We start from the raw sequence: 16,149 nt of genomic DNA on the forward strand, positions 1-16,149 counted from the left end.
GGAGTCAAGTAAATATTTGAGGTACCGCGTTCAAATTTGGAGTTCAAATATCCTTATGTTTATCAAAACAGCTGCGACGCCGCACAAACAGATAAACATCAAGTCGCAGGTAGTTTATCAACCGAGCTGTTTTCTCACCTCATCTATCAGATTATCCAAGGTGCCGTCTGACACAAAAAAGCAGCCAAAAAGCAAACAAAAAACGCTGGCAGCTTAACAGATGGTAGCTTGGGAAGTCAAACGACGCTGTTTTGCAGCTCGGCACCTGGTCACCGGTCAGGTTGCTCCGTATCAATATCAATGAATCAATAAAGTCACATAAAACAAGTTCCCTGAGGGCTCACGGTTCCACCGAGCAGGACCTCTGGGAAGGCAGGAGAGTGAGCATCTTCTTGCATCAAGAAGGGATGAAGCTCTCACTGCCTCCTTTTGTGACTTGTGCAAAAAGAGCCTGTCACTGACCTTCACCCCGTGCCAATGGGCATATTAACCAGTGTATTTAGTACGAGCATCTACATGCCATCAACGTGTGTTACTCTACTGCCTCTTGACCGAAACCAGGTAGAACGAGAATCGATCTTTTCCGAGACGAGCATCTAGCTCCTCGACCCCCAGAAATCGTTCTCCTAAGGTCTGTAGCAATCCGGAAGGGAACAACATGGGAAGTCTCTTCTCAACACTTCTCAAGGATATTTCAAGAGCAGAACGTGGACAGACCAAGAAAAGCAGTTCTGCAATTGTCCCTCCTTGGAGCGAAACTCAGCCCTCGATGTAGGAAGCAGGTAGTTGGCCATTGCATCAACAAAGCTACAATTTCACCGCCTATTCCTACCTATATCTTACCGTGGTTTTGTTCTATTTAGCACATAAAACCTTGTAGAAAGCCTGTGTGACCGTGCTAGTTGTAGTTCTCAGTTGTGTCCACGCAAAAAGACAATGCTAGCTTAGAAACAAGAGAGAAAAAAATCGGGACGACTTACGGGATCGGTCAGTTCTGGCAGGCTCGCTTGGTAGGTGAGTGGTCTGCAGTCCCGAGTGTTATTCACCAAGACACAAGGAAGAAACATGGGTCCCAAGTCGTCCCCATCGAGCACGTCCACTGTGAGCGTGGTGGTACTTGTTCGTCGCTCGTTAAGGTTCTGGGCTCGGTCCTGTGGGGAGAACGGGCCACTTTTGATATAGCTGTATGAATTCAGCATCTAACAAAGAAATCTGAAGTTAAAGCTAAGGGCAAAATGTAGAGTCAACAATCATGAAAATCATGGGAAATAACTAATTACAGAAACTTCAGCCTCACAGCTACAGCCTTGAATTTCACAAAGACTCCAACATGCACAAAGATAAAAGTTAACCTCTTTAATTAAGAAATACCATGAGACACCTATCACTCACAGCTAATACACTTGAGGAATTAGTTTTCAGGAAATGTGTCAAATGAAGATAAAATGTATAAAATTTATAAAGACGTAGCATATTCACACAAAAGAAAAGGCCTCTTGTACCTTGTTTATAATCTGAAATACACTTTTACGCTATCTCCTAAAGGTCTACCAACTCCTGGTCCGGGGCACCAGGATGCTGGGGGTCCAGAGCATCACTTAGTAAGACATAAAAAGAGAGATTACAGGAGTTCCACTTCCATAAATGAAAAACGTACGTAGTAATCTTTTACAATAGGCAGTGGAGAGGCCTCAATCCAGCTCTTTGCACCACAATTTAAGAAGGATTTAGCCCAAATGGAAAAATTCAAGAGGACAGCAGTGAGAGAGATCCCAAAATCTCCAAACTATACTCTGGGATCTGTCTAGACTTGTCTAGAAAATGAATTATACTGTTCGTGTATTAAAAAGTTGAAAAACAGCTGCTTTTCTGGGGACAGAAGTGTGATGCTCCAACCCAGAAAAATCTTCATGCTGCATCACAGGCTTTTTTTCCTCTTCTTCTTTTCAGTGTATTATGCTTTGGGTTTGTTTTCTGTTTTCTTTTTGCTTTTTCTTTTTGGGGGGAGGCAGGGAGGTTGTTTTCATTTTTTTCTTTAATCTTTGGCTATAAGACATACTACCGAATATCGCAGCTTCTCCGTTTCCCCCTTTTTTCTTTCCAGACGTTACAGAATAAAGCTATTTTCTGGCAATCCTGTGAACATGCATTATCTTCATACACTGACCAGTGAACACACTAGTAACAGGTTTATCTTCTCTTTCTTCTTCTGTTATCAGGGTGAAACAACAGTGTGACTCTCCAGGATTTATTTTAAAACAGTCAAAGATATTTCAATAGCGCAACTGTGACCACTTTACGTTACAAAAATAAAATCCTTTGGAGGGAATACAGGCAATAAGCTGAAGTCTTGTCCTACCACAGGATAACATAAAACCCCCCCTTTTTTCTATCAAACAAAACGTTATGCTGCTTAATATCAGCATCTGCATAACGGGGAAATAGGCTGTTGCTTTTTCTAAGCCGGATTTTTTCTTTTTGTTAAGGAATTGGTTTTTTTTTTCCCTACTTTGCATCCCACTTGGAATGTATTTACAGCAAGTAAACATGGGAATTTCTGAATTTGGCTTTCTTCACGATCCCTGATAAGAAAGCAACGCCAGCTCTAAGGAGAGGTGAAGCAGCCTGCATCGCCAGCTAATCTGTTCATATTGACATTCCCCCGCTGGGGGCCGTTGAGCGATACCGGGTCAAAGCGCAGAGAGAGGATAATTAATTCCAGGTAATATCTTYGGGATGCGAGAATGCTAAGCGATCGCTGCTAACGCAATCAGCGGAGTGGAAGTGCGATTGCACGGTAGATACATCAAAGGGAAAGAATTAAGCGCAGCCGGCGAGGCTTTGCAAAACGAAACGTAAGAGCAAGCACAGGGCAAGCTCTTGAGCAAGGCTACGGAGCTTAATCGGAGCCTTTCTCCGCGATCTAGCTTCTCCTCTGTGAGCGCCCACAACTTCACAGCTCTGAGTTCAAGGGAAAGGAGCTAGGAGCACACAGGGGCGACCAGCAAAATAAATTACTGATAGAAAAAAAACCCCTCTGTATCGCAAATTCAACTGCTATAAAGGAGGGAATTCAGAAGCAAGCTGTCTTGAAGTTATTCCCGAGCGTCCGCATTTCCCCACAAATCAAGTCGTACCCCAACAGCCGTAAACAACCGAAGAAGCATTTTCATCTCACCTATTATTAGAAACGCCAAGAAAGAAAAAAGCTTTCGCTGCTTTCAAGGGCACCAAAAACTCCTCCGATGACAGATATATTAGACACAGTTTAAACATCACTTTTATCCTTGGCATGCATTACCCGCTGCTACCCGCTCTGTAAAAAACCTTTAAACGCACGTACAGTACCACTTGAAAGAAAAATCACCTTGTTACAGAAAACTGCATTTCCATCCTGAAGGATACAACTAAATTGTATCCATTAAACTCATCTGAGAACAAACTGGCATCACTAGATGCGTTAGCAAATTAACACTTAGTGGCACTAAAATGCACTTTTCTGCATGGGCTATACTTAAAATATACAACTCATTTCTTGCGCTGAAAAGATTGTCTTGTTACACACCCCGGCAAGCTTTTTTTAGCCAGTAATAATATGTCTAAGCTTTCAAAGAGAGTAAGTACCTAGAGAGATCTTATTTAAGATTTTGACAGCGGCAACTTCAGGAGAAGAGTGTATCAGACCTGGTACTTGAGCGAGACTTCTCTTTTCCCTGGGAAAACCTCAGTAACCAAACCTGGAAAGGATCAACGGCATAAATGGCTGTTATTGGATCTATACTTACATTTGCTTGAACAATCACATAGTAACGAGTCTTCTCTTCATAATTCAGCCTTTCCCGTAAAACCACTGCTCCGGATAAAGTGAGAGGAATGTCAAAGGTCCTGTTGGAAGTCTGCAAAAGTTAAAACAGGAAGAAGAGATTGAACGTGGTTGAAACCACGAAGTGCCATGGGTTCACAAACCAACATCTGACTATCCTGGTCTTTTCCGTATCGCCATCCTGAATTAGCAGTGGCACGTGCAGAAAAGCTGCTCCTACTTGCCAAAGGGCAGTTCAGGTCTTTGGTTCCTGCAGTTCCTCTTTGCCTTACTATTTTAGAAAATAGCAAGTATCAGAGACCAAGACATCCACACCATTGCACTTGTTATCGCCTCTTTGAAATGATTCGCTTTGGCTAATAACCTGTTTTGCAGAAGGATTAACTCTATAAATGGAGGTGAGATCTGGTTCCAGTTCTATCAAAGTTAATCACGCTGGAAATCTCTCCATGCTTCCATCTAGCAACGTAAAATAAAGCTGACTTAAAAGTATATCGTAAGGGTGACGGCTACCCAATAGTCTAAATTCGCTCAAGAGAAAATACGGTAAAGGTGCAAAGTGATATTCTTTCCTTAAAAACATAACAAAGAAATTTTTTCCCCTCTAATGATTTAAAGTTGAAATATCAGCTTAAACTGCAATTTGTTTTTCAGGATACGAGTGATAACAGGTCTTATTAGCCACGCTGTGTTATGCGGAAAAATAGGTTTGCAAAAGACATTGCAAACTCTTGCGCCAATTAACTGGAGGCGCTGTTTGCTTGTGTCTGAATCAGGTGCTCGCATCTTGTAGGATAAAAGTGAATATATAAATAGATGGTAAAAGCTGGAAAAAAATACCTATGCAAACTATTTCTACTGAGGCAAAATAGGAAATTAAGATAGAGTTTGCTGTTGAAGGAAGATAGGAAAAGCCAAGGAGGGCAACTTAAAATATCCCTGAGATAAGCAACATTTTAACAAGTCCAAAAAAAAGTTACAGTTTAGCTTTTTTCACCTCTGTGTGTCCTACTAGAGGGGGAGCAACTCTAGGCACTGAAGGGGATGAGCAGAAGCGTTTCTCTGGCATGAGAACAGGCGCATAGTGGAAACAGAGCAACAAACCCACCAAGGTTAAAATGGTGAAACAAAACTTTTTCCGAAGGCCAAAAGTGACAGCATGGCTAGGATCACTGCCTGGGCGCAGACCTACCAAGCCAGGCCTAAAATTGGCCTTCAGGGAGAGAAGAAAAATCATTTCCAGGTCATTCAGCTCCATTGCCCAAGTAGTAGAACGACAAGCGTTCTACGCTCTCTTTATTACATGTTGGATAATTAGGAGCACAAAACTATTTTAAGAATCGTGCCTTTCAAATTCAAAGATTTTAAAATGATTTACAAGGCTTTCTAGAAAGATGGACTATAACATGCACATTATAACACATCTAAAAAAAGTTATATCATAGAACCGTAGAACAGCGGAGGTTGGCAGGAACCTCCAGAGATCATCCAGCCGCTGCTCGCTGCTCAAAGCTGGGTGAACTTCAGGTTGTCCAGCGTCTTGGCCAGCTGGAGTCTGAACGCCTCGGAGGATGGAGGTTTCCCAACCTCTCTGGGCCTCCGCTCCAGTGTTTGACCACCCTCATGGGGGAATTTTTTTTTCCCCCTCACAACTTTTAATCAAAATTTCCCACGTTGCGCCTTGTGCCCATTACCATTCATCCTTCTCCTGCACAGTCTCGTTCCACCTTCTCCATAACATGCATTAGACAAGCTGAAGCCAGAAGGAAGATTTCTCCCATGTTTCTCCCTTAGCCTTATCACCGTAAACTTTTACGTCCTAGAGAATTGTTCAACGAACACTTAATGTAACAACCTCTCACGCTCAACCAGACACCGCTGCTTGGGACTGGGTGAGTCTCCTTGGAGCATAATGGCACATCATGTTTTTATTGCCGCTTCCATTTAGTTTTGATGTCAAATTTACAGGTGCTAAAAGCATTCTTCTTGTTTATACTAATTTTATATTTATACATAATATATAATTTATATTAAATATATAGTCTATATATAATATATATTTTTATATGTTTTTATATATATAAAATCTGACCCAAGCCACAGGCAGCACATTGCTGTACATGCTCTAGGATCACCCCTACGCCCAGTCCAAGCCCCAAGCTTTTCCACCTCGCAGGTTAAGAAGCAGTGGTGCTGCCGAGCTGTGCTCCCGCCTCGCGCTCTGGGGTACGAGTGGTCCGGACGAGAGAATAAACATCTCCCTTCGGAGGTTTGCAAACAGGGCTGCGGTGTCTCCAAAAGCCCAAGAGCAAGCCTAAGGAGACCACGTGCCCTATCACTCCTTCACGCTTTTGGCACGTCACATAAGCGCTCCATGGAAACATTGCAGCATAAATCACGCGAGCCTGAAGCACTGTAGAGACCCATTTTTTGCAAGTTTTCGTGTAGCCACGGCAAAGTGGCAAGGGGACAGTCACCAAGAAACGATTCATTAGCTGCCCGGACAGGAAGACGGCATGTGGAAAACCAGCAGAACAAAGGCGCTAGGCACGTTCCCTACCTCCAGGAAAACTCAGGGTGTTTTATTTTACATCCTCCCACAACATGATACAAAGAACGTCAGTATAATTAGCTGGTAAGGAGGGAGTCGGCATCTCACGTTGAGGACGCATTTATCTGGATAACCTTCAGATATAAAGAGAGTCCTGGGACATCTAAAATCCTCTCTGCATTAAAAGACAGCATCTTTGGGGCAAGACAGCTGACTTAAACCTTAGCTCTCAACTGCTAAGGAAAGKTTTATAGCATTCTCTACGTGATAGCTATGGAGACTGGAATTAAATCAAGTACTTTTTTTTTTTTTTTTTTTAATACTTTGCATGTGTATATCTTTCCAATTAAAAAAAACAAGGCTACTTTGAATATCTAGAACAAAATTTCTTGTTTTTACCATTTTTAAACCATTGTTTTTAATGCCTAAATTGGTCTCTAATGAAACTTATGAGCAATAATCCATCTGCTTTTTTTAAGGCAGCAAATTAAGTCAGTCATTGCTGCAAAACACCACTACGGACCATCTTGCCACAGGATAAGGCTGGGGATCCTAGGAGCAGAGATATGTTTCCCACTAAGCTGCACGCATCATTCTGAAGTCAGGTTTAATCCTTTCCCAGGTTAGGGAAGAAAATCCACTGACAGCAGATATTACGCAGGATCCTTCTGGCAAGGATCTACGACCTACTGCGGCAAAGCAGCTTGCAAYGGTGAGAAGTCCCTGCCACAAGCACGCGCAATACGCATTGCTAGGTAAAGCAGTATCACGGGCATAAAGGTTATTTACAGATGGAGGAATCGGGTTTGTTTTATTTAAATGCACTACTAGATACAGCACTAGGGAACAAACCCATTAAACAACTACCAAGAAGTTGTTCCAAACAGGAAAGTCCCTCGCTGCTCTCCACCGTCACAGGGAGAACATGAAGAAATAAGTTTAACGGAGTAAAGGAGGAAAGAAAAAGATTTTAAGAAATGCTTTTTAATGCTTTGTGTAGCAGAACACCAGACCGACCCCCTCGGGCACGCTATGGTATCCTTCGCTAGCGGTTAGACAACCTCCCCCTGCCAAGGATGACCTAGATGGACTCAAGCCTGCCGTGGTTGTTGGAGATGCTTGCACTGAATTCCCGAGGTGCCTTTCAGCATTATAATGCTCCGACTCACTAATAAACTAAGTACAAACCAGGTCTTCTCTTTCACTGTAGTGCAATGTATTTTAACAGAAGTGTTTAATAATTTGGCTTTTTTTTAAAACCATGAGCATAAAGCATGATCCACATGCATCTTCAATAAACACTTAAAAAAATATTTTTTAAGCCTGATTTTCTGGAGTTATCTTTAAGAGATACTTTCTTAAACCTCAGCACCAAACATTTTTATATTTTTTATTGCCAAAAAAAAGACCAACAGAAAGCTACAACTATTTGAGCTGCTGCTGCTAAATACTGTAAGCAAAGATAAGACTGGAAAAAAAAACAAAAAGAAAAAACAAAGGTTTTTGTTTATTTTTTTTCCAAACTTGAACCTACTTTTCCATTGTGTCACTTGCTCCAATCCTTACTACTTCCCTAGAAAGCACTTACCTTCGTTTATAAAGTTGAGAAGACACTCTTCAGCAATACTGAAAAGCATCTGAGAACGTAACGTGATGAACTCACAGATCCTGCGCTAGTAATTTCACTCATTTAAGTAGTCCCACTGCAGGCAACGGCAGGACTCGAGGTACCGTTGAAGTCTGCACACTAACTTCATTACTAAGGAACGACTTTTTTATGTTGTGTATAGTTGGCATTACTTCATTTTTAAATTATTATTTTAAATTATCACCACCACCAGTTACAATTCCACCTGGCTTAGYGCTCTGCAGAATTTCTCAAGCAACCCTCTTTGGCCTCAAGATATGCAGAAATACGTATTCGGGTAAATATTATTCCTGAGTGTGTAATTGTACAAGATGAAAAACTACCCTGTTGAAGAGCAGAAAAGGTAAGTTCTTAAATCATTAATGCACATCAACATATTCCCTGATACTTTCACTGTTATATTCTGTTTGCTAACAAATACAAGCATTAAGTCTAATTCAGAAGCTATTTAATCTCTTGTTGACCTCAGCAGAGATAGGACTAAACTGTTTATGTGKTGTACAGCTTAAACACTGTAAATTAAATAAAAAATGGTACATCTATACTTCAGTTGGAAAACAGATTCCCCCCCCCCCCAAAAAAAACAACACTTCTTCTCAAGTTCACCTTAAATAAAATTAAGGAATTTTAATGAAAGGTTACTAACTATATGCTACTTTTTTTTTTTTTTTCCCTCTCTCCATTTGAGCTCACACATCATCTTTGGGATGAATACATAACCAGGTTAGCATGTTTTAACAAATTATTACACCAGCTGATCCACAGTAAGTATCCGTGTGCTTTTAGGCCGTGGCAAAAGGCAGCTCGGTTTACAAAACAGGATTGCTCAAAATGCCTTAAATTTGCTAAAAAATGCACATGGATACTTAACACACATCCTCTATGTGCAATAACCTGTTATAACAGCAAAAATCATGCATTTGAACCTAAAGAGCATTTAGTTTACTACTTTAAGCTATTTGTCTCTAAAGGCATGTGTTTGCTTGCACAGCCAATACCTACGTATCACTACTGTTTCATTAAAATACTATAYGTCCCTCTATAAGAGACTGATTTTTAGATAGAAGTGGTTCCATAAAAAAAAAAAGCCTTGTCCTTTTGGACGGTACCTTTACTATGACTATGAAGAGTAAATGCGTAAGAGTAAATGCAGCTACTTATGGATGGAAAAAACGTGCCAAAAATCATGAAGTCCATGAATAACACTGGAGAAGGCAGCAGGTTATTAATGACCAAATATCCTAAATCAGGCTTGCTGTCAAGGTCCGAAATCCTTGATTACGCCCCGCAGTAAGCCCCCGTTCCCGTGCCGCTTTGTGCTCGCTGCGCGAGCCCGCACTTGCCTTGTCGCTGGGGTTGTACTGGATGACGTACTCGATCTGGCCGTTCGGCCCGTCGTCGATGTCCGTAGCGCCGCTGCTTCCGGAAAACCCCGTGAAGATGGTCGTTCCCACTGGAGTTAACTGCAAGAACAGGGGAAAGATTAGATAGCCTTTAAGACCCTGCAGGTATGCAAAAAAAAAAAAAAAACAAGAAAAGAAGCATTTGCAAAGCAAAAAAACCCACCACCTTTCCATAGCGCTAGTCTCTAAAGCAAGGCTGCCAACCTCATCTCCCCTTCATTTGGCCGGAAAACTCATGAAAAGACAAGTATTTAGACACAACACGCTCATAACCTACTTTAACYGACATTATGGGTCATACACAAAGTAAAATAGAAATTTCCATTTCCATTTCCCAGCTCCGTAGTGGGACAACATCCCATTTGCTCGTTTTAAAAAAAAGGATGACGATGAGAAGAGCCTGAGAACTGAAAGTATTCAAGTAGTGAATAATACAGAAGATGAAAGAAAAACAAATAAAGGCTACTTTTTCAGACTAAGGCAGGAAGAATAAAGATGAGCTGCAAAAGTAAACAGAATTTATTCARGAATGTCTTCGTGAGAACGCAAACGCGGCCAGATAAATATTATTACATGCAAACACAGACACACAGAGAGCTTTATAACTTTAAATATAGACAAGAAAGATGCTGTTTTCCCAATATTTTGCTGCCAGCAATCGAATACCTGCAAAATTACACTTGGAAAATGTGTTAATTCACGGTTTAGGTAAACAGCACGAAATCAAGGGCCACTGAAGCCAAGCACAGAAGTCCAACAGACTTCTTGGGAGTCATAATTTCTGAATTTTAATATTTAAACCCGAAAAACAAAAGAACAGACCGTTCTGCATTCAGCGTGGACATTGGTATTGCACACAGGCATGCCTCCCGCTGCCTTTCCCTTGTTACACCAAACCTTTTGGCCCTTGAATTCGCATAGAGACGCAGTGTTAATACCCTTTTTCTTTCCTCCAAACTTCACAACAACCTACTGCACCTATAGGGTCCAGCAAGACTTAAACTGCTGCAAAAAGAAAAGTCCAAGGAAAAAGGGTCACTCAAAGACGGGTTGCAAACGCAGACGATCCTATTCCACGTTTTGTAGTTCAACACCATACGGCAAATAACTAGGAACTGGCACTTTTCATCGTCTGCTCCTGTATTTGCAGCTCCTGGTCTTGTTTCGTTCGTAAAGCAGCTAATTACTTAGGGAGTTTAATGGCTCAGAGTTAGCTAAGAAACATTTTCAGAGCTGAGGATACTGAAGCTCTGGAATAAAACCCACCAAGTCTGAGAAAGCCTTTCGGATAAGCCCCGTGCGTGCCTTCATTTCTAATGCTTATTTGAATTACRTATACAGGTGCCACAAAAACTATACACGCATCTTTTGCTACAGATTTGACTTGCTTACTATTGGCGCAGCTATTAAAAATGTTGCACGTGGATCTAGAAAGTTGACTTTTCCCCCCACTGGGGGGAGAACGAGACCTTTTTCATTCCTTTTTTTTAACGGATAGAAGAGCAAATCAACTTGACAACCAATTTGGATATTTTACAGTAGTTATTTTTTTCACCATAAATAAGAGGTTGGGGTTAATCCTTTTGTTAGAGGATGCAGTTTCATAGCAGAAAGAGGGATGATGGCCAAAAGAGGGCACTCTACAGGAGTGCCCTTTGATGGACACCTGGAGCTGACTGGATGACCAGTATGCTCTTCAAAAGAGGAGGAAGATACTAGATGAAAACAAATGACAGATCTCCATTAAAAATAATAATAATAATAATAATAAAAATCCTTCCTAACGCTCATCTGCACAACCATGTTATATCAGGAGAACAGCCCAACAACACCGATAACCAATGCGGTGTTGGTYCGGCTCCTGTTCTAGGAGGATACTAGAACTTGGAGTAGCAGGTATTYGGGGTAGAGCTCCTGCCCAGCRTCCCAGATGGCGAGACTACCCAAAYTGGGCATCCCAACAGCTGGTGAGGAGCTGAGGACTGGACTCGTGAAAGTATTCAGGAGCTGAAGGATGCAGAGAGCCGTCCGGGTGGCTTTTCAGAAGTTCATGCATGCTTGGTTTCCACCAAGTTCAGCCAGCAGCTCCACACAGCAATAGTTTACTTATTGGCGCTGTTTCATCCAGAGTAGCAATATCAGGTTCCTGATAAAYGATGACTACCTTAAAAAGGCTCCAGCACTGTAAACCGTGTTGTTAAAGGATAACAAAGGAGACGGTTGTAAAAATGAAACAGCAGTAAACATCAGAATTGCAACTGTCCGTTCTTACTGTAAAAGTCAAAAACTAAACGCTTGGACTGAACGTGGTGCATCCAAAATAACTGACCGCAGATGCACAGACCTGCGTGAATCTAACATACAGGCTTCTAGGTATACCTACGTTTTCTTTTATGCACTACAGATAACATCAGGAATAAGACTGAATCAATCCCTTACTACTAACTATTCCTGAAAGTCAGCAAAAATTAAGACTCAACTTCCCAGGCTGCCCAAGATCTCACATTAGAGATTACCGCAGCTTTTGGAAAAATCCCAATTGAGATCTTAACTAAATGCCTCAGACTCCATTTATAATCGCTAGCGAGAGGCGCCTGGCACACAAAGCCGYGCAGTATTTTTACACGGAGATCTCACATTGCGATAATTTACTGCTAGCCAGCACCATCGCTCCTACCCATATTTGCGAGGGTTTTCTGGCAGACTGCTGCCAGCGTTTGCTTTATTTTGGGAACAATGAGGAGGAAGGAAAGGTGCAGGATAAAGCAACTGCAAACAAACTCTGAGGACCGGGGGCCGTTTCCACTGCTGTTAATAAAAGCAAGGTCTGAGCCCGAGTGAAGAAATTTTGTCAGGGAGCCCCACTGGGAGGACTGTAATTATGAAGACATTTTATGCAGTCAACAGACCTCTCTTTTTCTTTTTTAACCTTAAAAAAAAAAAAAAAGCCCACATCACAACCACCTAGWTGATCCTGTTGCTAGCCTAGTTATCTACACCTAACCTGCAAGTCACGCATTTGAGAAACGTGCTTATTTGAACCTCTCGTCATCTTAGCATCCAGCTGTCAGCTTGACAAACAGGACCACAAAACAAACATATTAAAACTTAATGCCCAAATTGCGCTGCAGCAAAAAGCAGAAAACAAGCCGGCAGTATCGCTTTACTAAGAAACCATTTCACACCACGTATCATGATGTTCAAAATCCACAACCAAATGCAAACAAATTCCATAAGGTGGCTTTCCAGTAAAGGGCAGTGGACCAGCAATTTGATGTAGCTTTGTGAAAGCATATTCTACTGAATATATACTGCACTGGGAAAACGAGGGGGAAATCCTCCCAGAATTAAGCAGAGCATCACTATTTAACAAACAAATGTATTTTAGACATAAAGGAGCAATAGTACAGGAATCATTTTGTGCTTCACCTTCATACAGACTTTTTCTATATACAGGAATTCTTACCCCAACCTTTCTCTTCTATTTTAGCAAGAAATTCCCTCCTAGATCTAAGGAACCTTCCTAATGATACCACTTGATTTGTATGAACAGTCTACATTAGCTTCCACGAACCACCAACCTCCAGGGAAGACTGCTTCAGCCAAATTGCTAAATTGAGATTATCTGAATATAAAATCCTGGCAGATATAAGATCTCACGTAGCTAGTCAAGGTTCATACTTGAACCAAGGCTCATTTGGCGTACCTCAACTAACTACCCTGGGGTGAAGAAGGGAAATTCTCCGCAAGTTAAAGACAACGGATCAGGTGGAAAATCTTCCGGCGCCAAATCTTCTGGAGACTGGGAACGTGGAAATATTTTTACAGGAGGGTTCCTTCGCCTTGCTGCCTTTGAGAAGGGTCCAAACCTGGCTGCAGAAAGCGTCACTTAGCTGCCCCCAGAGCCCCAGCGGGCTCCATCCTGTTGGACATGCCTACTTCTGAGTAYGCCTTGGGGAGAAGCCTTGTTTCTTGGCATGAAACTTGAGCATCTCCTACAAGAAGAGACTGAAGTTACACAGCAAACTAACCTTCGAGCAGCTCGAGCATCTGCTCTCACGCAGGTTAAATACAAGGGTTYRGGAAGAAGAAGGGACGGCAGCATCRGCGACAGCCTGCAGACAAAGCCTGCAGGGACTCAAGGCAGTGAAAAGCCACAGCCGTGACAAGAAGCAAGGAAGATTTCAAAAGAAAGTAATCAAACAATTAGAGAGGAAACGCATACAATAAATCTTATTCTTCCGCGGTCAACAGCTTTCATGCTTAAAAATTCTCTCCAACRTGATTTATGTCCGTTAGGAATCTAGATACAGACAGGCATGTTCAACACTTTCATAAAACATTCTGGAGAATACATTTTCCTCTTATTGCCTATTTACAAAGTTAAAAATGAGTAATTTTTCACAGTGGCCCTAAACGGCAGAGCAAAGTAAGATTTACAGTTAATCATTCTGAGCTAATATACTTTTGATGATGTCTACCTGCAGAGATTAATTATTTCAATACCATAAGGAAAAAGATATGAATAATTACACTAGAAGCAATAAAAATTCAGCACAGGTTATAATTCTCAGCAGCACAAAGCCAAAGTTTTAAGATAGCCAAAGTTCAAAAAAAAAAAAAACCAACCCACTACTCACTTGGCAAAGACTGCCCATCTCAGCCACCTTAAGAAGAAAAATTAACCCTACAATTTTGGTTTACAGGTGAAAAATTCTCAGCTCTAAAGGTGTTCCTGCTTAATAATGTAAGAGTTACATTTACGTGAAACAAGATTTGTTAATATAAGTTTTCTTTAATTAAAACACCCAAGCAACCAGAACTGGGTCTTACAGCCGTTATCTGCTGTGTATCAGTACAAGATTTTTGCTTCTCGTTCTTTAGCAGGTTAAATGCTTTAAAAACACATTTCCCTTTTGTCAATACTATCTGTTTGCCTGTAGCAAGTTAGATGAGTTGCACATCTCTCTTGAATTTAAACTTCACCATAAGCCTTCCAGACTTTTAGGACTTTGCTTTAACATACTGCAGCATCTCATATCTTTAGCGATATCCATGTTCAAATTTAACCTTGGGCTAATGACATTTTTGTCAGGAATTTTTTCTACATGAGTACTTCTGTGACATTTTGATATAAATAAAAACATGTACAACAAGAAACAAAGCAAATAACCCAGTACAGTATTTCTAAAGATCAGAAAAMAGTTAGCATCATCCTTAAATATTACATTTTTACTTTTATGAGGGAGCTTCAGAAGGCTGTGGGTAGCGGTCAGATTTGTTTTCGGCCGATAGACTCAAATGCTGCATTATGAAAAGGAGCAAGAAAGGGGAGCGGGAAAGCTTAGCTCCTAAATAGCAGCACCTCTCTGCTACTTAAGAGTTATTTCCCAAATCTGTCTTATAAGCCAGGCAATTATAAATAGTCAATAGTTTAATCACAACCTCATTTTCTCCACTATAGCTTATGCACAAAATGCCAATTAATTTTAAGCACAGGGATATTGCGAGTCTGCAGTAGCCACTTGCTCTGATTATTTAGGACCAGAGAGGACTAGCAGGTATAATATGCATAAATATATACACATAAAGAGTGTGTATATACATATTTTTATATATATAATATATAAATAAAATATGGTGTGCATATGTATACACACACATATATAAATAAATGATTCCAGTTTCTCTTTCCTATTAACTCACACCAATTCATTTGTAAATACTCACATAATCATACTTTGCTCAAAAAGCAGGTATAATTAATTTGGGGGACGAGACATTCTACTTTAAACTAGGAAGTTGAAGAGGAAGAATGATTTTAATTGCAAATTAATTACGAATACCAGCACTGCCACTCAAAGCTCATCCAAGTCAAGCAAAGTCCATCAACCTTAACCAGTATGTTAGAAGAGCAAGTGTGCTGCAACTACATAGAAAAAGCCTGCACTTTTAATAGAATATTTAAGAACCTCCTGAAAAAGAATGCCCTCRATAAACATGTAATGACCATTTTTAAATTAGATGCAAAAGCCATTTTCGAAGCAAGCATGCACTGGAAGGGAACATTAACTTCTCCACACATATTAATTTTGGGTCATCTTTTGCAAAAGTCCTGTATACCTGCAAGCATCTAAACGAGAGAGGAAAGTTTTCTAAGGATGATTTGGCAACATGCAGAACAGATCCAAACCCCACCTCCAACTGTTTTATTCTAGATTCCCTTAAAAGCACGGTCTTTTCCTTGTCTATGCCATAGTGTAGAAAAATTTTTTCTTTACATCTAAAACAAGGTAGGGGGAGCAAACCCTGTTCTGCATAGTAAAACATGGTATAGTAGGCTATAAAACACCTTGCAAAGGAAGGAAGGGATCATGAGTTTTTCACAAAAGAGATGACATAATTACAGTATTAGTAAATGCACATTTTCCTTAGGATTTGGGATATTTGCCATAAGGCATGCAGTTTTACTGGGAAAGCACTGCTTCACGTCTCCTGGTCTTTACGCTCTTCCTTGAGCTTCTACAATGGGCCACTACGAACCAAGAYGGACACCACCTACCAAGCCCAACATCATCTGGGCTTTCTAAGAAAACATGAGCTTCATTTTAAACCTATATTTCAATGTGAAAATGAAGAAGAGATTAGTGAAACTGAGATTTATATTGATATTACAACTATATTCTGCTTTGCCTACAAATTAATTTTAATGTGTTGTGGACAA

At 40.8% G+C, this 16,149-nt stretch overlaps 1 protein-coding gene across 2 annotated transcripts in view; it reads right to left on the reverse strand.

Annotated features, from left to right (window-relative positions):
- Positions 1-16,149, reverse strand: part of PCDH15 (protocadherin related 15) — a 293,502-nt gene that overhangs the window by 185,702 nt on the left and 91,651 nt on the right. For both annotated transcript variants that reach the window (XM_026081044.1, XM_026081033.1), the window contains exons 5-7: positions 9,366-9,485; positions 3,786-3,896; positions 977-1,151 (exon numbers count right to left, since the gene is read on the reverse strand). In XM_026081044.1, the coding sequence (XP_025936829.1) occupies positions 977-1,151; positions 3,786-3,896; positions 9,366-9,485 (406 nt within the window). The remainder of the gene's footprint in view (positions 1-976; positions 1,152-3,785; positions 3,897-9,365; positions 9,486-16,149) is intronic.

This window comes from Apteryx rowi, unplaced genomic scaffold (assembly GCF_003343035.1).
Source record: "Apteryx rowi isolate R43461 unplaced genomic scaffold, aptRow1 scaffold_116, whole genome shotgun sequence".
NCBI classification, from domain to species: Eukaryota; Metazoa; Chordata; class Aves; order Apterygiformes; family Apterygidae; genus Apteryx; species Apteryx rowi.